The sequence below is a fragment of the Lepeophtheirus salmonis genome, chromosome 8 (assembly GCF_016086655.4).
Source record: "Lepeophtheirus salmonis chromosome 8, UVic_Lsal_1.4, whole genome shotgun sequence".
Classification (NCBI taxonomy): Eukaryota; Metazoa; Arthropoda; class Copepoda; order Siphonostomatoida; family Caligidae; genus Lepeophtheirus; species Lepeophtheirus salmonis.
In genome coordinates, this window is record NC_052138.2 from 11,195,316 (window position 1) to 11,218,908 (window position 23,593).

General features: G+C 30.0%; 1 protein-coding gene, 1 long non-coding RNA gene and 1 other non-coding gene across 8 annotated transcripts; all 3 read left to right on the forward strand.

Moving 5' to 3' along the window:
- Positions 1-7,952: 7,952 nt before the first annotated feature.
- Positions 7,953-10,179, forward strand: LOC121122903 (uncharacterized). Its single transcript, XR_005865867.2, has 2 exons — positions 7,953-8,517; positions 8,593-10,179. It is a non-coding gene; the product is annotated as an uncharacterized lncRNA (long non-coding RNA).
- A 7,166-nt stretch (positions 10,180-17,345) lies between these two features.
- Positions 17,346-17,451, forward strand: LOC121123820 (small nucleolar RNA snR60/Z15/Z230/Z193/J17). The gene has a single exon (XR_005866141.1). It is a non-coding gene; the product is annotated as a small nucleolar RNA snR60/Z15/Z230/Z193/J17 (small nucleolar RNA).
- A 1,628-nt stretch (positions 17,452-19,079) lies between these two features.
- On the forward strand, positions 19,080-21,900 carry LOC121123096 (replication factor C subunit 4). Of its 6 annotated transcripts, none has more exons than XR_011781631.1 (4): positions 19,087-19,366; positions 19,790-20,991; positions 21,059-21,212; positions 21,622-21,900. XR_011781631.1 is itself a non-coding variant. In XM_040718182.2 (2 exons), the coding sequence occupies exon 2, from the start codon at positions 19,844-19,846 to the stop codon at positions 20,909-20,911; it is 1,068 nt and encodes a 355-aa protein (XP_040574116.1). In that variant the 5' UTR covers positions 19,080-19,366; positions 19,790-19,843; the 3' UTR covers positions 20,912-21,035. The 6 variants fall into 6 exon arrangements, 1 of the variants encoding a protein (XP_040574116.1); XR_011781632.1 differs by having other exon boundaries at positions 21,059-21,163; XR_011781633.1 differs by having other exon boundaries at positions 21,063-21,163.
- Positions 21,901-23,593: the final 1,693 nt, after the last annotated feature.

Here is a 23,593-nt window from a genome sequence, read left to right on the forward strand (position 1 = left end):
GAAAACAAACCCAAGGCTGCTTTTATTGCCTGACTTTAGATTCATAAATTAAATTGGGTATAAATTATGAGACTCATACTTCATTGTACATTTTTTCTCCAGGTGTTCCATTCTACGTTCCTTCTGTGACTTTATGTGATCCCAGACTCACTGACGAACATCACATTTTTATAATGAGAAAAACTTTCATTGATTAATAGCTGAAAGTAAAAGTTCAAACTCAAAAGGCCTTATGCTTTCTTTGCCATAGTTGTTTAGTTGGATTGTTATTTTTTGAAAAATAATTTGACTATACATCTGCAAATATATACAGCACAAAATTAAATGGAAATCAAACTTTAAGAGAAGCAAGCTGAAAGGAAATACAATGTTAGACCATCATGTCATCGGGATTTACTAACAAAAAGGTTTATTACCTCCTCTTATTGTGAGATCTTGGTTCTTTGATAAAAGACACGAAATATAATTAATTCTTTAATAGCTTCAAAATGCTTGTAAGGTATAGTCCATGTTTTTGTCTGGCAAATGATTTAAAAATTCTAAGATATAATGTTATTATAATTTAAGTTAATTTTTTTTAAATCGAAGGGTAATAGTACCTAATTGATTCCAGAAGAATAATTAAAATACCCAAAACCCCGAATCTATTAATCAGTAAAATCCATGTTATAAATTTTGCGTGGTGGCCTTCTGGGTTTGATAAAATAATTAAGTTCTTCAGAATTATTCCTGAACGGTTTTTGTACAGCAATATTACCACAGGTCCCAGATACCCCAAAAAAATTTCAGTCACAAAAACGCCAGGATACAAATTGCTAAAATTTCGTGAATCAAATAATCAGTAACAGTAAACATTGAACAATCAACAGATTTCTATGTAACACTCCTCTTAATATGTAGCTTAAACAAGTTATGAATAATATCTATTTTATTTTTTTGTTGATGTTTATTCTTAATCATAAATAAAAAGTTTATTATAATAAACTTTGTAAATTAAACCCTGTTCAGCCCATGTCAATAAACTAACCTACTCCTAACTTCCCTAATGTAAAGATTGTTTAATACATGCACCAATTACAAAATAACTTTAAAATTAATTTATCTCCAAATAAATCCGTATCCTGCGTAATATCAAATACTTCAATAGAATGATTATAGGCCATAGATACTTCAATATATTACCAAAGGAATATGTCAAATTAGTTTTATAATATGACTGTTTGGCTGTATTGAACAGATTAATTATCAAAGGTGTTCCCTTGAATTGTAGCAATCCAAGAAGAATTAATTGGCTAATTCAATCTCCCTTTCATGTTACTAACTGAAAAATTATTGAACAGATTGAATTCTCACAAGTATTCATCCAATGCGAATTAAATAACTAATGCAACTCCCCTTCCCTTCTTATTTTGAATAGTAAATGGAGAAGAGAGAACAAAAAAACGAAAGTTGCTAGGCAGAAAAAGACAGAGGAGGAGGAAGCAGATTCAAAAGTTTATTTTTGTAAATATAGGATTGATTATAACAAATTGGTTTATTGTGTCTGTCAACAAAAGCGTTGATAATATCATATATTTGCACACACTTTGCAAGGCCTTGAAAACTTTAAAATGCCATTCTGTGTTTATTTCTGACATTTATTTTCGCATTCCCTTCTAATTTTTTATTATTTCACGATTTTATGTATGTCAGGTTATTTTTTGGTGAATAATATAAACCCTAAAAAAAAATTGTATTATAATATTTCCCATTTAACGGGTTTTTTGTATTTTTTTTTTTGCCTAAATTGCCTTATAATTTAGTGGTGCCATCATTTCATTGTTTTTGTTTTATGAATAGAAGCAATGGTTTAGTTAAAGTATTGATTGTTGTGAGGGATGAAGTATACAGAAAAATATTTATGACAATAAAAATAAAACTTAAAAAGGTTTAAAAGTTGAAATTTTGTAATTAGTCGCTATTGAGAAACAATGTAACAAAAGAAATTGCCTCATTTACTAAGATTTACTATTTTTAATATGATCAAAGTTTATTATATAACATAAAATTTATATTATCCCCCGACTGTAGACCTACCACTCCAAAAAAAAAATTGAGAAATTTAAGGTAAAAGAATATGGGCAAAGTCAACAATACTTATTGATATTTTTTTTTTTTTTTTGATGAAAATACTTTAAAGTTTGTTAAATGATGTATTATATGCATTCATCAGATGAATGATTCACAAACTAAAATCCAAAACACAAGGGTCTTCAAGACTACTTTTCAGGTAAATTCATCATGAAAAATATCTCAGAGCTGGATTAAGTTAAATATCTATAACGAAAGAAAAGACAGAAAGGAGCAAATAGTTATCAATTGAATACGACAACACTGTTTTACTCGTTAAATCACGGAAAATCTTGGAAAATATCTTCATCTTTGAATATCTAAGATTAAGGTTCCTAAAGGATAAGCACTTAATCAATGGACAATGTGTTCATACATATCTAATCAAAAATACTTCACCATCCGTACATCTGTTCATTGTTTATTTAGTGTTGAATTACGTTTTAGATTCAGGTAAGATTATTACGTCGTTATAATTTATTTTTAAAGTAATTCATACTACGCAATTTCAATATTTATCAAGGACACTAGAAAAACAGTTGTTCGTCTTTTACTAAAAAAATTCCAATTGTACAATACTTTAAAGCCTTTATTGATTAGTTTGAAAATGATACAACATTTCATTCAAAACAAAAAGGTGAATGTAGTAATGTATGTAATAATGGAATAAGATATATTTTATTTCTCCAATTCCCATGCAATTAAAGTCCCACTGAACAAGAGTGTATATACTATTAACTGTTACGAGGGTTTTATTCACTTAACATGACACACCAATTGCAAAAAAAGTCCCCCAAAAGATTTTTATAATAAATAAATTTATAAAAAGATGAGGATTATAAAAATAAATTCAACAGAGGACCCTATATTCGAAAAAAAGCCTTTTGGTCCCGATTTGTAGGAGAGTCTTTATGCTAGGGCTGGCTGATTTAAATCAAGTTATGTTATTTAATCGCTTCTTATTTTTTTTTTTTTTTTTTTACAATAGGTACATTTTCGTGTCCAGATAAGTTTCAAAGGACTTGTACCTGTTCATGAAATTGTATTGTTCCTAATCATCTTCAATTTTAGTGGGCCCTGAAAATGTTGCCCTTCAAAGGGTACAATTGTAAACCACACAACTTATCATTTTTACTCCACAAATTTTGCATATAATAAGAGCCAAAGGATTATATATGTATTTATTTTTTTTTAAAATATTTCAAAAATCCATATTTTTTCACAGAAAATACAATTTTTTGAAAAAAAAATTTCAAAATTAAACTTTTGGAATAAAATTAGAAAAACGATTCTTCAAAATATTAATTTTTTTGGAAAAATTGTCAAAATTCCTCAGCTATTCACAAAAAAAAAAAAATCAGAAATACAGTATCAAAAATAACTATTTTCCAAAATGATTTAAAAAATCCAGAGCTTTTTACAAAAAGTATCAAACATTATTTTAAAGTATTGAATTTTTTGGAAAAAAATTCAAAAATCGATAGGTATTCATAAAAAAAAGAAAAATTGGAAAAAAAAAATCAATATTAAATTTTTTGCTCTTTTGCATAATTAGCCCGAATAACGAAAAAAATTATATTAAAGGGAGGGCTACAGAAAATAGTTTTTAAATGAATACAACAACACTGTCTTACTCGTTAAAGTATTGAAAATATCTTCATCCTTCTTCAAGATAAAATCTCAAAGATTAATGGTCCCTACAGGATAAACACTTCATCAACGAGGGAGTATTTATACATATTCAAACAATAAATACTCATCCGTACATCTGTTCATTGTTTTCTCAGTCTTGAAATAAGTTTTATGTTCAGGTAATATTATTAATTCGTTTTAGTTTATTTATAATACGCAATTTCAATATATTTATCAAGGACACAAGAAAAGCACTTGTCCGTCATTCATATAAAAAATCAAATTGTACAATAATTTAAATTATAATAACTCGATTGATTAGTTTGAAATGGATCAAACATTGTATTTGCTTTTGAGTTGAATTTGAAAATGCAAAATAGATTTGAAAATGTTTCTTTTTGAAATCGATTCATGTTTGTTCCAATCAGAAAATGGATGAAATTATTACAGAGGCTAATAACTATTAAAAGAATAAATCAAGAAAGTGTAAAAATATTGTATTTCACTGGAAAAAATTATTAACTTTAAATATTAAAAAAATATCCATTTCAAAAACACAGTCATTTAAAACAAAAGTGAGAAAGTAGAGTGAAACCAATCAAATTAAAGGAGATGCATGTAAACATGTAAGATACATACTGTTTGGGGCCCAAAGTGATTGGTTTCAGACTATGCTAGGACCAAGGAGGGATTAATAAATAAAGTTTTTTTTAATAATGGAATAAAATATTTTATAGATCTCCACTTCCCATGCGATTAAAGTGTCAATGAACAAAAGTTGTTATACTATATACTGTTATAAGGCCTTTATGCGCTTAACATAATGGTCTTTTTATAATAGACCACATTTTGCGTGCAAAGAATTTTCCCTCTTCATGAAATTGTATTAATCCTCATTAGGGTGGGCCCTTTTGAAACTGTAAAACCACTTTTTTGGAAATTGATAAATAAGAAGTGATAAAAAGTTGATACGTATTATTGAAAAACAGTGTGCAAAATGTCAGGTCTGAAAAATAATTTATTTTTGCTGACGACACTCGATTGAAATTTCCTATGTTTTAATTTTGCTTAAATGCTGACTTTTATTATATAAAGAAATATTTAATAAATAAAGATAAGTATTATTTTTATGGGTTATTGCTAATTATATTCATAAATAAATTCTTACAAAATAGCATTTATATGAGTAACGAATATAATCGATAAGAATAAAGATTTTAAGCCCAAATTTATCCAAAAATAAACATTTTTCAGACTTTATATAGTAATACCCATATATTTGTCTTCACGAATAGCATTTTTATTACTGAATGGAAGCTGCCAACTCTATTGGCAAAAAAATGATTGGTTAGCCTACAGAATTACATAGCTATGTTCTTGAAGAGGAATATGGAAAGATGAAACCTCTAGAAATGTTGACGTCAAAACAATCCTAAAACGGTAAATGAAAGGAGCAAAGACAAACTCAAAGTTTGTTAAACATTCAGATAATTTGCCCAGACTAATTTTTTTGAAGGGAAACAGTCAAGCACCAAGATCTAAAGTTGGACAATATGATTCCAAATATATTCGGACACCCGAAAATATTCAAGTTGATTTAGACAAAACAAAACACCCCCTTGATTTTCTAAAACCTTACAGACAAAATCTGCAACGAAATTGTTGAGGAGACTAAAAACATGATTATGATAAATAATGACAAGAATTATGCTTTTTCTGAAGATGTAAATATGATCAGGGCTAGTCATTCCTGCACTTATTCGAGTGGCTTTATGACTGCCTCTTAAAAATAAAATTAAAAGAGAGAGGACTTGGATAGGGTCCAGATGTGGCAATTGAAATGGTCGAGAAAACTTGATCTAAAATCAGGCCACAGGATAGTTTGCGATCATATTTTTACTTCGCTGGATCTAATAGATTAGTCAGGATCTAAAGGATTAGGGATAGTCGGAACATTGAGAAAAGCTAGGCTCAATAATCTGAATCTGCCAACTAAAATTGAATTAAATAAGATGACCAAAGGAGACATGAAATCCGTGTATATTGACAATTATTTATGTGTTAGTGATTGTTTGGATTCTGGATCTGTCCCATTTGGATCAAATTATTTGTATTCGTGGACCATTGGTTTAGCAAGCCATTACAAAAAAGAGCATTGAAAGGAGCTGTCACGCCATTTCCTAATTCCTTTATCGTTTACAATGAAAATATGGGCAGTGTTGACTTGCTCGATAACTCTGTTGTCAATTCTAGGATTCCCTTGAGAACTTGAGGTATTGGGCGTTTTACAATTGGATTCTAAACGTACAAATGGTACAGGCGTGGTGCTTTTCGAGACAAGTTAGAGAAGATAAGGAGTCGTGTCTCATTGTTGGAATTGCTTCATGGACATAAGAGCCCACGAAATTCCATAAATACATCTATGTATCATGATGCAGTAACTTCTTTAATTTATCAAGAATGAGGGCATTACGTTATTTACGTACCTAAAACAAAAAATATTGCAAAGAAATAGAAAATATGTAAAAAAGATCTTTTTTTCGATGGAAGAGGTTTGTTGTAAGACTTCAGGCTCAATGCTTTTTGGCATATCACACACAAAAAAAAAAATAATAGATGTAATTTATAAATTATCAATTGGAATATATTTAGTAATTCCCAGTTTATTACAATATTTGTAGAAGAATAAGAATATGTGGTTCATAAGAATGTATTTCCTTATAAAATAAAAAGTAATATTTTTGGCCTAATTTTGTTATTATTCCTTCGCGTACGATTTATTTCATGTTTGAATGAAAATCAAGAAAAATATACCATATTTATCTACAGTCCTTATTCCAGTGCATACTTTTAAGTACGCGGACAGTATGTTTACATCAGGGGATAAGGTTGAAATTTCCTTTTTATTATCCATATTTATATAAAAAATATAAATTATCAAAGTATTAACACTGAAATTCAAATGTAAGGGTTCGATGGAAGTAATGGGTTAAAAGTATTTTTTATTACTTGCAAAACAGTGTCCGGTAAAATGATTTTGGTAATAAGGTTGCACACAAATACGTTAGGGTAATATCCTTGTTTAAATTACCATTGTCAGACACAAACGTTGTGGGTAATATCATCGTGAAGCAATATCATCGTAAGTAATATTATTGTGAGTAATTTAATTCAAAGATAATATGATCATGTGCAATTTGTTGTAATTTATATTATATTCGGCAATAAAACTATTGAATGGCGAGGAAGTATGCAAGGTTAGAATCCCTCTCATTTGATATAATACACCCTTGCTCACGGGTGGTGTAGAGATTAACTGTTGGATCCCGAGGCAGGTTAAAGTTATCGGCCTCCTCTTCCTTGGACATCAAGGAACCCTTTTAACTTCCCAAAATATACCTAGGCCCTCAGGTTGTACAGGTGAAGTGCTGGACCCCAATGCAGGTTTCGGTCTTAATCCTTTTTTATACAGGCTCGGTTTTTGAAACAGGCACTTAAAGGCGACAAAGAGCGTCGCTACGAGGCTCGGTAGGGGGGTCAGGAAGATGGGGATTGATGATTTCTTTTAGTAAACACATACATAGTACACATGTTTTGTATAAAGGCCTTAGTATAGTAAAGTTTGGGGAATCCTGGCTTAAAAAATAATAATGTTGTCATTTATAGGGCATCGACAAGCTCAGTAGCAGACCTGAATCCATAATCTACTCAATCTCTTCCCTCTTTTATTTACAACGTATAGTGCCTAAAACCACTTTTCTAGGTCCATAAATGCCCTTAGCTGTTAGGAACTCAGATACAACTGTATCACCATGGCGGTTTAAAAAAAATGCAGCAATTACACAAAAAAAAACTCAGAAAATTGACTTATTGATTAAGCTATTTTATTTTTTTTATTATATACTGTATATCTTTATATATTCTATATAGGAACAAAAGCACAAGAATTGAGACCGATGACCAATATATTGCAGTCTCGCTTCGACTTTTTCGGTTCCGGTTCTAGTGTTCCAAGATCTGGAATCGATTGAAAAGCTAGACTGGTAAAGGCACAACATTGTTATTATTTTATTATTCTTGAAGAAAGACCGTAGTGAGTAGCAACGTGTGAGTTTGCTTATAATAAACGTAGGGTAACACCAACTATTTGTTGGATTATTCTCTTCTATATTAGTCCGGCTTTTATCTATAAATTTTGGTTATTTTGATAGAATAATTATGCAAAACTTTGTTATTAAAGGAAAATTTGTTGGTTCGTCGACACCTAATAAGCGCCAATGTCATGTATATCTATATTTAAGTACTTCCTATCATGGATCAACGATATTACTAATACGAAATAATATTATAATAATGACAAGTAACACATTATAGAGATGAGTTTGTATGTTTATTGCGTCTTTAACATTTCGATGACTAAAGTAACATTTTTACAGTTTTTATCAAAAAAAAAAAAAGTTTAAAAATACATTATTTATTTTATAAATTCCGTATCAGTGATAATCATATTGCGTAGTAATTTTTTTATCATTTCGCAATACGCGTAGTAAATCGAAAAAAAAAGAATAAAAACGTTCCTTCAGTGACTTTTTGATCTCGAATGAAGAAGAGCGTTAGAGTTAATATCCAAACAAGTGTATTCCTAACTGCGTACTTAAAATATATAATATATAACCTGCAAGTCAATTGAGTGGAGTTCACTAGTAATCATCTACTCGAAGAAATTCCATGGTCTAAGAAAAAATACTCATTGAGATTGAATACGTGGCTTTTCAAGTAATCTTTTAAAAGGAAATGAATCTAGCTTATTGATTGATATTTGTGTACTCATTAAAATTGTGTCACCTTTAGTTGATTATGGATCATATAACACGCACAATTGATGGAAAGAGGCCTTCAATTCTACAACTCCTCTGTATAAATTATGCAATTATCATTGGTATTGAACGATTTCATCATTAATAAGTGGATTAGGTTGTAGAATGTATTTTTTATTCTTCATTTGAGTTACTCAAGTTTTATTTTTTAAAAGGGAAATTGTGAACCTAGAATTTAAAAATATTGAGAGGTGAGAATATTTTTAATGCATTAATCAAATGAATATTGTTTTTGTTTTTTTTATATCTCCCATAACTCGAGTTTGAGATCGACTCCTTTGGAAGAACTTTAAACAAGGCGTGTAGAAATCAATACAGAAATCAAATATAATCCAACAAACGAAGTACAATTTTTCTGGAATAAAAATAAATGATCTTCAGGTGTGGAGAACTTGAAAAGATACTTCTAGAATCTGCTTAATATGTTTATACCTACCTGGAACTTACAATATTAACTAATAGAGTTGAAAAACTGTGTACAATGGACATGTTTAAAGAAAAGGAACCTAAAATCCCCCTGTTAATTTGAATAAAGTATTTGAGGAGATGAATAATAATACTCATGACTAATGATGAAAATCTGGTGAAGATTCGGCATGTTATAAAAAGTAATCGAAAATCAACATGGTGACCGTAATAATTTGAAGATTGTTTTGGAGAAGTGAAAGAATAATGCTCATGACGTCACAGTGGATCAGCTGGGAGGAAGAATAAAAGGCTATAAACAAGGACAGTTGCTAGAAGGACTCCAATGTGGATCCCCAATTCTAATTTGAGTCCAACAAGGAATTTCTATCAGGTTTTGTATATAATTGAATCTATTTAGGAAGGGATGTTGACTACTCAGAAATGAAGTAATAATGACAACTACTAAGGAAAAGAAAATTCATTCATCAGACTACCAATTCTAATAAAACGGGCCAGCTATAAAAATCAAGTATCTAATAAACTTATTTTAGGATTTTAAGTTCTAGGTTTTTAAGGAATGGTTGTAAATCATAAGCATTTTCGGTAGGTAAAAAAAGAAACCAAAAACTAACGTGGTCACCCTGATGATTTGAAGAATGTTTGAGTGGAGAGCAGATTTCTTTCATGACGTTTCATTAAATTGGCTGCAAGCAGCTATTTGACGATGGAAATAAACTCAAGTCCTACTCCGTATCAAGCAAGTACATGGGCAGACATTACCCCATTTGTGATCATCGATTCTACTCTGAGACCAACAGGGACTTGCACTTTTTATCTTTCCAACAAATCATCATTGTTACTCTCACGCATTTCTGAGCACAGACACTCGTGGTTACTCTTTATACTTTAGATATTTTTTACTCAAGAATGAAAAAATCATGATAATGGCTTATAGAATAAAATAAAACCCTTTTTAGGTTGTCAACAACAACAAAAAAGCTCGCACGCTAAAAATGCTTAGGATTTACAACTATAGGAATGGATTATGTACTTTTTATTTCTGTTTATTTATTAATTTGTAACTACTAAATTTTAAAAATTATAATAAATTACATTTTTAATTTTTCATGAAGTAGAATAAAAACATTACTATCCATAAGTTGTTTAGCTTGAACTTTAGAGCAATTTACAAGGGCTACCCCACATTGTGAGAATTCGAAATTACCATATTTAGACTAGCCTAAAGATTTAAACCAAGTAGAGAGACGCAAACCTTAGCTTGAAGAGATACAGTTGTTGTTATTTTTAATAGTTTTTCACAAGATGTTGTTTTTTCTATGACGTCACTCAGTGATTTATCTTACCTTTTCAACATTTGAACGATCAATCTGCTTTAAGCCTTTTCTAAAAAAAAATATTTTTCTAAATTTTTTTCAAAGAAAAAAATAATTTTACTCTCAAATATTATACTCTTCGAAAAAAAATAATAAAATTTTATAGTAAAAAGGCAAAATTCTTTAATTTAGGGGGCAAGGACTACAGACACTCCAGCCCATCTCCTGCGGACGCCTTTGATTTAGGCTAGCTTAAAACTTTAACCCAAATAGCGATTTATATTTCTATATTGATTCCTACACGCCTTGTATAAAGTTCTTCCAAATCCGATCTCAAACTCGAGTTATGGGAGATATGAAAAAAACAAAAAAATGACTATTTATTTGATTAATGCATTGGAAGTATTCTCACCTCTCAATAACTTTAAATTTTAGGTTCACAATTTCCCCGTTAAAAAATAAAACTTAAGTAACTAAAATGAAGAATAAAAAATACATTCTACAACCTAATCCACTTATTAATGGTGAAATCGTTCAATACCAATGATAATTACATAATTTATACAGAGGAGTAGTATAATTGAATACCTCTTTCCATCAATCGTGCGTGTTACATGATCCATAATCAACTAAAGGTAACACAATTTTAGAAATATGAGTACACAGATATCAATCAATAAGCAAGATTCATTTCCTTTTAAAAGATTACTTGAAAAGCCACGTATTCAATCTCAATGAGTATTTTTTCTTAGTAGATGATTACCTTTGAAGTCTACCACTCAATCGACTAACGGTTTATATATTATATATTCAAATCATATTATTATAGGACTTTTAAGACAAGACAGGTGGAGATCCCTTTTATGTTATATGAGAACTTTGTTGAAATACATTCGGTCTATTTAGTAATTCTACGTGGCGTGTTCCTTCATTTTTGACCCCGACGTGATTTTAAATCCGGGGATGGAATTTTCTATTTTTAAATTTAACTTTCTATAAATATCTATCAATTTTTGAAAAAAATTTCTAAAAAATTTAATTTTTCAAAAAAAATTCCAAAAAAACTATATATTTCAGAAGAAAAAATTAATTTTAAAAGTTTAAAAATATCAAATTTGAAGATTGCGCTCTTTCTGTAATTTTTACCGGAAAATAATTTTGAATTTACAAAAGCTGTCATCATTATCATTTTATTCTTAAAGAGAGAGAACAATATGTATAAAATAATCGCTAGTGCGTGAAAGACTAAGAGTAACAGAGGATTGGGGTGTCTTTATCTCATGGGTCCTTGCAGCTAACTTAATCAAACTTCATGACATCTAAGCTACTCTCCTTTCAAAAATTCTCAAAATTGTAAGGGTTACACCTAGACCTGTACAAATTTTAACTTTTTTTTCAAACCTTTTAATATTTAACATTTTCCCTTCCTTCAATGTCTATAGAAACTAAATATACAAGTCATTTAGATTTAGGACCGCCGTTATGCCTGCCGTATGGGCCTTAAAAATGTATTGTTGGTGACTCTAAAAAAAGGCGAGAAACCCGTTATTATTTGTATTCTTTTGACTATAGCTTCGTTCGTAATGGCTTATCGTAAAACATTAATATGGGTATCAAATCAAAACCAACTTATTTGACTTAATTTGAATCGCTCTAGTGACAACGTTATTTTTAGGTCGTATTTTTTTTTACATAGTGGTGTTTCATATTATTTGAATCTCTGGTTATTAACCTCTCCACTCTCAAAAACGGAGTCTGGTCCAAGGTGACTATATAAGGTGTGTCGATAAGATATTTTTTTGCTTTTGTTGTACTTTACTCTTATTCTTATCCTAGTTTTCACAAAAGAGACAATCAATTCCTTAGGCCAACTAGGATCAATTTCTACAAGATGATCAGACAGCCTTTTAAAAACGTCTGCTCTTTTGTCAATCCCGTCATTATGAATACTGTGAAACTCTTGGAATTCATATTCTAATCGTTGGCAAAATTTCATTGATTCCTCCAAAGGAATGGTAAGGCATCCCCGAGAAACAAGGATAGTCCAAAAACTATATGTTTGCTCGTAGGTTTCTGTTTCACTTGTTTTCTGTCAAAGATGTGGATATAAAGATTTGAATTTGTTTTGCAATATCCGGCAATATAGGCAAGACTCTGATCTGAGGAATCACTTTGAATTCTGGAAGCTTTAAAACATTATTGCTGGAGCATTTCATTTCTATTGACGTCTTTGTGAAAGCCAAAAGTCTCTGAATTTTCATAATGTTCCGAAACTTCCTAACATTCAATTCGATCTAATATTTCTTCATATGATTCATTAGGCTGATTAATTGCACACACAGAGAAGTTAGAGATTTTGTTACAATTTGGACATTATCTCTCAGAGCTGTTTTATCATTTCCCTTAGTTTCTTCCTCAGCTGCTAGGTTTCTCAGCATTAAGTTATGATTTTAAACAAACATGATAACTTTTAATTGTCTAAGTGTCTCAACCGGAGACAGGTGCTCATCACTTCCTCTGAGGGCACGAATTCGAGAGAAAATATTCTTAAGACAGTCTTTATTTTAATATTTCTTCCACCAAAACCTTTATTTTATTTCCTAAGTCGATCTCAATCAAATTTAATTTCAGCAGCAATGCATTTATTCCCTGGAATATTGGACGATGAGAATACACCCTTTTTCAATTTTTAGAGTTCTGCTTGGAGATTTCCTTTAAAACCCTCAGGAGAAAAGTGTCGTTCACAAATTCGTGCATTTTTTATATTGACTTTGTCCGACTTTTTACACTTAGAAGACATAAGTCCCTGGAATCTAAAATCTTGCATTGGGAAACAAAAATTGTGGACATCTCATGGATTTGCACAAATACAACCATTATCTCTAGAAGGAGACATAATTCTTGGAATAATATGAGTTAACACTGAACACTTGTCAGTAACACTGAACTTGCCTCCATTGTGACGTCAATAAAAAGTGTCAGCTAACGACAACCAGACTGCGTTGCAAGTTTCTTTTCGATAAACCTTATATATAATCACCTAGGTACGTCCGATCTGTAAACAAAAAACTAATAAGATGCTATAAAATTTATTAAAATCTTCATCCTAATATTGAAAGTATTTCTCATTTAAAAGGTTTTGTAGATAAGTTTTGTCTTATTTTGTTGCAATTTTTAGATCTAATCTTTTTTTTAATTCTGGAAAAATCATATTACTAAAAATATTCATATAATATCATAATTTGTAAAAATGAGAAAGTTTCATAAAAATATTATATTCATGTTCATTCATTAAAGCGGGTGTGATAGCACATCACTTTATTTCATATCCCTATTAGTTCTGAGTTCTCAGCAATGTCAACATTAGAGGTTTCAGATTGTCTTTTTAATTTGATTGATACTCACATTGCTAATTTGTTAAAGATCTTTTTTTTAAATTAAAAAAGTGGATATTTTTATTATACTATATATATATTATTTTTTTTTTTTTGAGGTTCTTCGTTCATTGATTTAACGATTAAATCTTTTATTATTGTCGATGGGTCATTATCATCGAATTTTTTATTAAAATGTATAATTTAATAAAATAATCCCCTTTAAAAATCAATGTAATGATTCACATGAATAACTATCGGCATTAACGACTTTTGAAGTAGTTCAATCATTTGTAACTTCTCAAATATATAAGTGTCATAAAATTATAAAGTTAGTTATTTCGTGACTAAGAATCACTGATAAGAGATAACTAACATTTTAGCATGTCGAGTCTACAGTCATCAAGTTTAAGAATACCTCCATGATGAATATACCTATATATTCGATTCCATTATATGGTTGACCGTAATTTTCATTATTAAGATATTTTAATATTTTTCAACAATGTCGTATTTTACAATGGGAACAAAATTTTACATCATCCAGATTCCGCATGGGTAGACCGAATTTTCCTGCTCATACAAGATGAAGAGGACTAATAAATTACTAGTAAAATAAATTACTGTTCGTTTTTTTATTTTTAGTCAGCTGTCGAGATGAAAAAATAGGATCACTCATCATGAAGTGTTTTCCTAATTAAAATTTTTATATATTCTTTAAACGGAAATAACTCCAGATTAAATTATGCTAGTGCTATAATTGGTATCACATGATCTTCCATTTTTTAATAATTTCAAATTATTCCAGTTAGTTTAGATCGGTAATTGGAACCATCTCTAAGACCATTTATGAAAGGTTACATCGATCGTAACCATTTTACTTCATAAATTAAAATAAATGGAAATATTGACATGTAAGAGTTGAAATACGGGTTCAAATTGTACAACACGGCCTAATACAGATGTAAAAATTTCCTTTGAAAAACTGTAGCACAGAGTTAGAATTTTTTTATTCTAAACTATACATATTAAAAAAAGATCTACTCTACTAATGATAAAACCATAATTTGACTGTAAATCAATCTCAGGTACCGTTTATGAAATATTAATATTATGAAGTAAAATGGTTACTCCGGGGGAGTTGTGAGGCCTATAGGGGTCATATTGAAAATTAATATGCTATTACAATCTATGCTATTAAATAAAACCAAAAAGTTCGTCATAATGCAATTGTTCGGGATCTGGAGGATGTCAAAATCACTCATTAAGTAATATATTAATTAAGTTATTTATGAGTCCACAAGCTTATATTTAGAGTCGTTAATTATTTATTTATCATTATAACACTACTATTTTATTTAATTAAACATTCATAATAATTATCCACGTGCAGAATTGATGCATTTGAAGTTGAAATTAATTCACCCAAATGCTACAAAATATTAAATGACATAAAGAAACTAAATGAAGACATATTTCAAGATTAAGTAGTTTCAGCTAAATTACTAAATAATTCTTTATATTTGACTATAATCGTGGTAAGTTAACACAAAAACAATCTTACACATCCTTCGAGAAAATTAGCAAAATCTCCAATTCTTTTTTTTTTACGGCTCATGTTTTCATAGGCATATTTCGATCGATTATAGTTATTATATTGAAATTTATGAGATGAGTTTAAAATATACAAGAGTTTAAGTATAGTTTAGAACCTTCATTTGATTATTGAGACTAATTATGTAAATTTTTGATACTTTAAATACAATTTGTGGCGTCTACAAACGGGTAATAAGAATTTTTTTATATAAATAGACGATAATTGCCGAAGAATACAACTGTGAACCAGAATCAATTTTTGAATAAAAATTATTCCCTCTTGCTTTTGTGTTGATTGGACACATGTTTCCATGATCGGGATCATTATAAGTATATAAATCAAATAAAGGTTCTAAACTATAGTTAAGATGCTTAGATATCTTAACTATGTGCAGCTGTCGCAGGCGCTCAGAGTTCTTTGTTAAACAAAGTACGCTACAATATAAAAGTTATAATTTATCAATGCACGATTATAATTTATAATTATAAATTACTAGCACTAACCCCGCTTTCTTAAAGATAGCCAATGAAAAAATTAATAAGATTTTATTTATATTTAGCTTATTTATGTTAAAATTCTAAATTATTTTCTGGTGCATTTTCGAATCGACAATCCATACCTCAAAAAAACTTTGAGACACTGAGTCGATCTTGTTTTATGAAAAAAAAATCAACTTATTAGCAAAAAATCAAACTTGCCCTCCAGACCCGGGAAAATAGTTTGATCAGAAATAAACATAGCCTTACAAACGTAACTCAAAGTTATAAACAACTTTTATTGTCTAAAGTCTGTCTCTGTTTTTGAAATAAATGCGTTTTTATGATTATTTTTCTAAGTGGGGCGTACATCACACCCACATAAATTATTTTAATACTATGTAGATAAATTATAATAGAGCAATTTACTAACATCAAAAATTTCATGATCATTCAAGGAGACGCCAATTTGGGAGCTCAAAGTTGATATTTTTAATACAAAAATGGAAAAATTTACCTTCAATAAAAATACTACTTGATGCAAATGATAAACTCTGATGTTTGAATTAAATCAAAATATTATGTAACCGAAAATTCATAAAAAATGACTAGATTTATTAACTATTTTTATCGAATAGGGACCAGAGAAGTAGGGAAATTAGAGAAAAATGTCATATGTTTTCCATTGTTATAGGCAATTTGTATCTGGAACACGGAAATAAGACTTTCGATGTAATAACATTTATATTAATCAAAAAAAGGTTTTTAATTGTTATAAAACTAGGTTTTTAGGGCCCCAAAATGAACATCATAAAAATTGTAAAGTCACATGAAAATGCTTTACAAGTTATAAGTTAATAATTAATAAATGAGAAAATAATATGCACGTTGATATACAGGTTTGGTGGTTATAATATAAAAGACATTCCGTGAAAATTTTACAATGCGTGTTTTGCTACTATATATATATATTAAATGACGTCACTTCCTCCTCACGCTACAAATAGTAACTAAACTGTGTAGCCATTTTCCTAATGAAATTGTATTTCTTTGATTATGATGAGAACAAACCTTGCTCGATTGATGGATGGGAGCAAAATTATCAAACTCAACAGGGCTGATCCAAGAATACATTTCATTTGATTTCCCATCCTAAAAAGATAAGATTTAATCAATTTATTATTATTTTTTTAGGTTCAAAACCCTACCCAATCTCCACTTTGTTCCTGACGACGAAGAGTCTTTTCTAAGGTATTTTGAGTTTTTTGTGTATTCACTATTTTAATATCTTAATTTGATGAAATTTGTAAATCCAACGCTGAATTAAGTTGATGTTAACTTATAAATCGAGCTTTTTGACACTGAAAATTTCATTATTTTATTCACAACTCAAACTTTTTTTCTCCAAATATTAATGTATGACTATTTTATTCGTAGATATTATGGATTTGCTTATCATCTCTCAATCTGGATCCCAAGTCTAAGAACTTAACCTATAGGAGGTGTGTATATTATTTCTTAATGGATTTGTTCAATTTTAAATATATCTGATGAGTGCATAGTTCATCTGAATAGATTTGTATCTACATATATTTGATGACAAAGCAATCCAAAATAGTCTTTCGCTCCTATCTGAATTATCTTTTCATTATTTTGATTTCAGATTTGTCAATTTTATAAACTAATTCTTGAATATTTTGTTTTTAGGCTTTAAAATTGAATTCAAAACATTCTAAATGGAATTTTCTGGTCTTGATTAGTGAGGTGAAGATAATAATTTACAATTTCCTTGGTGAGTTATAATCATACAAATGATGACAAAATTGGAATTACCATTTGATCTTTATTGAAAACAAACCCAAGGCTGCTTTTATTGAATATGTTTGCAACATGTTCACTATTCGTTGATACATTCACAGCTTGCTTCTCGCTATTGGTGAGTATTTTAATGTGTAAATAATTAAATCATATTATATGATGAGAAACAAATCTTTGCTTGATTTATGGATGAGAGCAAAATTGTCAAACTCAACAGGCCTGAAATTAATAACAACTTTATTAGTTTTCCCTTTTTTAATGATTTTTACTGATTAGGGTTATTAATTTGCTATTGCAGGTTTGACGAAAGGAAACTGACAAATAGAAGTTCTTATTTTTTCAATTATCTCATATCTATGCTACAACATAACCATTAGCACAACTAGATCATTTACTATTGGTAAGGATTTTTTAGCTAATATAGTTAAGATATTTTGTATGATGAGAAAAATCTTGCTTGATTTATGGATGAGAGCAAATTTGTCAAACTCAACAGGCCTGATATCTGCCATAAACCTTACAGAAGTTGTCTTATTAAGGATTTGTACTAATTAAGACTATTAATTTCTATTTCAGGCTAGATGATGGGAAACTCTACAAAAGAATTTCAAGATTTGGTACTTTTTATAGATATTATATTTTGAAATCAAAACGTTAAAAATTATTTTATAAATGAAATAAATAATATGAAATATAAATAAATTTTCTTTATTCTGCGTCTCATGATTGAATTAATATTTTATCGAAGAACTTATTTTTCTATTGCGCTTAAAGTCTTATGGTACAACTTACAACTTAGTTAACGGTGTTGAGGGATGCGAGTTTCACGGCGTCTTGTATTCTTTAAAAATGCTAATTCTGCAGTTACGAGTCGTTGTTGATCATTTCATTGGCTTGAACAATGGTAAAACTTTCCTTAACATCAAGGAATATATTGGAACCAATTCATGTCTAAATGGAACGCACAAACTGAAGGACTTTAACCCTACTGTCTTCGAAAACTTGATCCCTCCATTGCCTAGGTTAATTATTTATATGACTGTAAAGTGTATTTAAGATATATTATGTTGTCATCCAATCTTTCTTCCCTAATGGACATAAAAATTAACTCTTACAGTGGAAAGATTAAGATATTTATCTTCAACTATCCTAATTTTCTCGTTTCTAACAGATAAAAAAGAAAATCGTCTAATTTTAGCCATTTTTAGGAATTTTAAGTACATTTATGTATTTATTTCTCAATGGTTTGATTTAATTCAAATATCAATGTTCACAAATTATATCAAATCGTATTTGATACAAATGTAAGTCTTTTTTTATTCTATAAGCCCTTCGATGAAGTTTAAGAAAGATTTATTTGAAATTTGTTCATTTTCTATAGTAATAATATCAACTTTGAGCCAGTCTTCGAATAGGCTAAGGCACTGCTTGAGCCTCCAAAAATGATTTATGACGTCAGATAAAAGAGAAAAACATAACGAAAGCTCTAGGTTTCAGTTTCACTTTGATGTGTCCGTCTACCACTGCTCATGAGTCATGAGTAGTAGTTACTATATTTGGGTTATTAATTGTGTATAGAAGGATTTAAATAGGATTCAAAATATTGAAGATTGGCTATAATATCGGTGCGTTTAGCTATTGTGAGATTGTTGAAGTGTATCGAAATAAGAAGTGTATTATTTTTATGACGTAATTGTCAGTTGATTTTTGGAGGGAATTTCTTCATTACTAAATCAGCTAGGTAAGTGCCAGTGGCTGGGGATTTTTTCCTCATATTTTGAATGGTGGACCTAATTTAACAATTTTTTAAATGATTGAAATTCTAATTTGTTGTTTCGTCTTTATACTATTTTCTAATAATAATTATAATTTTATTGAATTAAATGTCTAATGGAATAATGTCAAGAAATTGAAACTAATGTTAATGTATAAAAGATGTCATGACAATGTGATTCTTGATTCTTCTGATATGATTTATTAATAGATCATATTCTTTCATTGATATATAATCTTCCGATAATCACTATGTATTCTATTCTTCTTGTTTTCCGTATTTAATGCTAACTTCATTGCTACTCTTTATGAATATTAATCATACTTAAATAATCGTGTTCTTCCTGTTCCTAAGGCTAAATTTAAAAAAAATATTTTTTTTTTGTTATAGATTAAACTTTTGGATTATTAAAATTTAAATAATAATAGATCAATAGGGATATAAATGGATGCATTTCTTAAAACTGGCAAGATAGGAGTATCCAAGGATACTTCTGCCCCAAAAGCATCCAAGGTCTCAAAAGGCCCAGCTCCATGGGTTGAAAAATACAGACCTAAAACAGTAGATGATGTTGCCTACCAGGATGAGGTTATATTAGTCCTTAAGAAGTCATTACAGGGAGCGGATCTTCCCAATCTTTTATTTTATGGACCCCCAGGTACCGGCAAAACATCAACCATACTAGCAGCTTGTCGTGAATTGTTCGGAGATGCATACAAGGATCGTATTCTAGAGTTAAATGCTTCCGATGAACGAGGAATATCAGTTGTCAGACATAAAATAAAGAATTTTGCTCGACTAACGGCCGGAGGAACTCTTCCAAATGGGAAGTCCTGTCCTCCTTTTAAAGTTATCATTCTGGACGAAGCGGATTCGATGACAAAGGATGCACAGTCTGCTCTTCGTAGAACTATGGAAAAGGAAGGAAAGTCCACAAAGTTTTGTCTTATTTGTAATTATGTTTCACGAATAATTGAGCCTCTAACATCTCGTTGTGCCAAATTCCGTTTTAAGCCCCTCGAAAAAAGCATTCTTGCTAAGCGTTTGAAGTTTATAGCTGAAAAGGAAATGCTTAATATTAAGGACACCAAGGCTATTGATGCATTTATACAGACTTCAGAGGGTGATCTTCGTCGCGCTATTACCTCCCTTCAATCATGCAGTCGATTTTCAGCTGGTAAACCCATCACAGAGGAAATTATATTGGAAACTGCGGGTGTTATACCCGATGAATGGATTTCATTACTTAAAAAGGCATGTGTTTCTAATTCATATGAAAAAATCGAATCATTTGTTGATGATCTCATAGCTGAAGGTTATTCTGCCTATCAATTATTCATTCAAATTCATGAATGGGTAATGTCCTCCGAAGATCATGACTTTAAGGATTTAGGAAAGGCTAAAATAGCTGAGGCACTTGCTGTGAATGAACATAGACTCTTGGAAGGATCGAATGAATATCTTCAAATAATGGATCTATGTTGTGTGATTATGAAAGAGATGAATAAGTGATGTTTTTATATTGATACGATTTGGTGTATGTAAAGCTCATGTCATGAGGCTTAACAACTCAATCCCATGGAAATTTTAAAGTATTAATGTAGCTTTAATTAAAAAATATATTATGTAGGTTCAACTATTGTTTTTTTTGTTTTTTAGTTAGGTATGTAGATCTTTCAAGGACCTATTATATTTATATATCATGTTATTTATTATCTTCGTCAATTGAAATGCATTTTAGATGGGAGATGCACGTTAGGGCGGGTTATTTTTTAACTTTTTTGAATTTATATGACGGAAGAGTTGTCATGCGGTAAGAAAAAACCTATGCAAATTTGTATTGTACTACGATGAAATCTTTAGATTTCATATCTTTGAGCAACAAAGGCGGAAATTATGTATTTTATCAATTAATATTAAAGTATAACATTGTTTGTTATTTTGCATAAAACAATTTTGATAGACATTTTTTAATCTATATATCACATATTAATGAAGTTATTTTCTAAAGTCACCATGTGGAGCTAAAAGAAATAATAGGGTAACGAAATTTAAAACATTTATTTTGATCCTGCCTATCCGAAAAAGGAAAAAAAAGTTATGCTTGCTATAAGAAGTTCATCCAGATTTATCTATCGATTTTCTCCAAAGGTGACTTCACAAAAAATAACTTTATAAATATTTGATTTTTTTCTTACCACATGACAACTCTTCCGCACTAGCTGTGATCGAAATTCAAAAGAAGTTGGAAGACAAACCACCCTAAATTTATATTCTAGTAAAAAGTAACATCAACAAATTAATGTAGGTGATGTTAATGAGTAACGCAGTATGTTTGCATAATATATCAAATCATATAGATCTTGTCTTAAATTGTAAATGGATGGAGTTGGTGAGATGTGACATCTCTTATTGGATTTGTTAAAAAAAGGAACAACCAAACACTTATACTTACAAATACTTATACATGATATGTAATAAATGCTTGATTACATTTCTAATGAGATTGTTGAAGTGTCTATCTCACTAGCATTATACACGCATGCATAAACTCCCTTCCGGGATAATTCAGTTCACTTGCAATTTAGTTATTTCGCAGACACTTTTTGCGATAAATAGGAGCTTGTAGTTCGTGGAGTGGTGAATATTATAAAACAACCCATATTCTCATTTAAGATAATGTGGTATATAAATTGCAAGTTGTATAAGCAGGTTGTACAAGTTAAAATCCATATGTAGAAGAAAACTGGGGACAGTTGCAACACTTTGTTTATGGCTCAATTATTCCGAGGTGGTTTGACTAAGACTCGACAAATTTAAACAAAGTATACTTAAATATGTTTGCTATTGTGATGGGAATCCATTTAACTGTTATACTAGTAAATAGTTTTCCCACAAATTGCATTTGAATACAAGACGTCAAATGTTGCAACTGTCCCAGTAGATAGGGACGGTTGCAAGAGTTAAAAAACATCGAATTTGAGCAAGGTTGTGCCTGCTTCATCTTCTGCAGTTTTATCGGTCCCAGTTCTTTAATTTCAACGGTCTCGGTTCAGCTTTATTGGTCTCGATTATTTGTTATACAGGCTGAGCTTGCTAACATTCTCTTAAAACAAGAGGATTTGCAAGAAAATTCGGTCCCAGGAATTGATATAAGATACAAATAGGGCCACAGCTACCTTAAACATATAGTGCCTCAAGTTACAGCAGGGGCCCCGAAAACTAAGGTTGCTTAAGAAAATGGTATTTTTCAAAAGGGGTGCAGGAAGATGGAGAAGTAAGTATTGATTTCAGTCTACACATACATGGTACACATTTTTGTATTAAGGGGACTCAGCTAAAAATGTATTAGTGTTGAGGGGGCCTTGGCATAGTAAAGTTTGGGAAAACCCTGGCTTAAGAAATATTATAATTATCATATTATAGGGCCCAGCAAGCTTAGTAGCGGACCTGGATCCATAATCTACCCACCACTTCCCTCTTTATTTACACCGTCTGCTTCCTAAAACCACTTTTCCAGACCCATAAGAAGCTCTTAACTATTTGGAACTCAGATACAACTGCATCACCCTGGCGACATAAAAACATCATTGGAAAATGCTACAATTGCACAAAAAACTCAGAACATTGAATTATTGTTTTAAGCTAATTTATTTTTTATTACATTTATTGTATTTTCTCTATATAGGATCAAAAGCGTAATAACCGAGACCGATAAGCAATATATTGCAGTCTCGGTTCGACTTTGTCGTTTACAGATATAGCAGTTTCAGAACCGAAAACACTAGACCGATATGGACACAATATTGAGTTTGAGTTAGAAATGAAAAAAAATAGACTAAATAATATTTATTGAGGAATCAGTATTTAGACTATTCATGATGTTGAATGATTAACTTTCAATATATATCGTTCTAGATTAAGATATAATAAGACTTATATTATAGATTGCTGATTGGTATTATGAATTGGATACATTTAATCACAAAAAACTCTGTCTGAAGAAATATTCTGGATGTGCAGTGTGATTGTATAAAATAATAAAGTAAAATAGCGGTACTTATTGCAGCTGTCCCTTTGTACTGAGTGTTAATAATACCTCAAATTTATCCTTACCAGGGGTGTCCGGAAATCAGAGATTTTGGGGGGCATGTTTTTTTTTTGTTTCTTTTAATTTCAAAAATTTATGGCTAT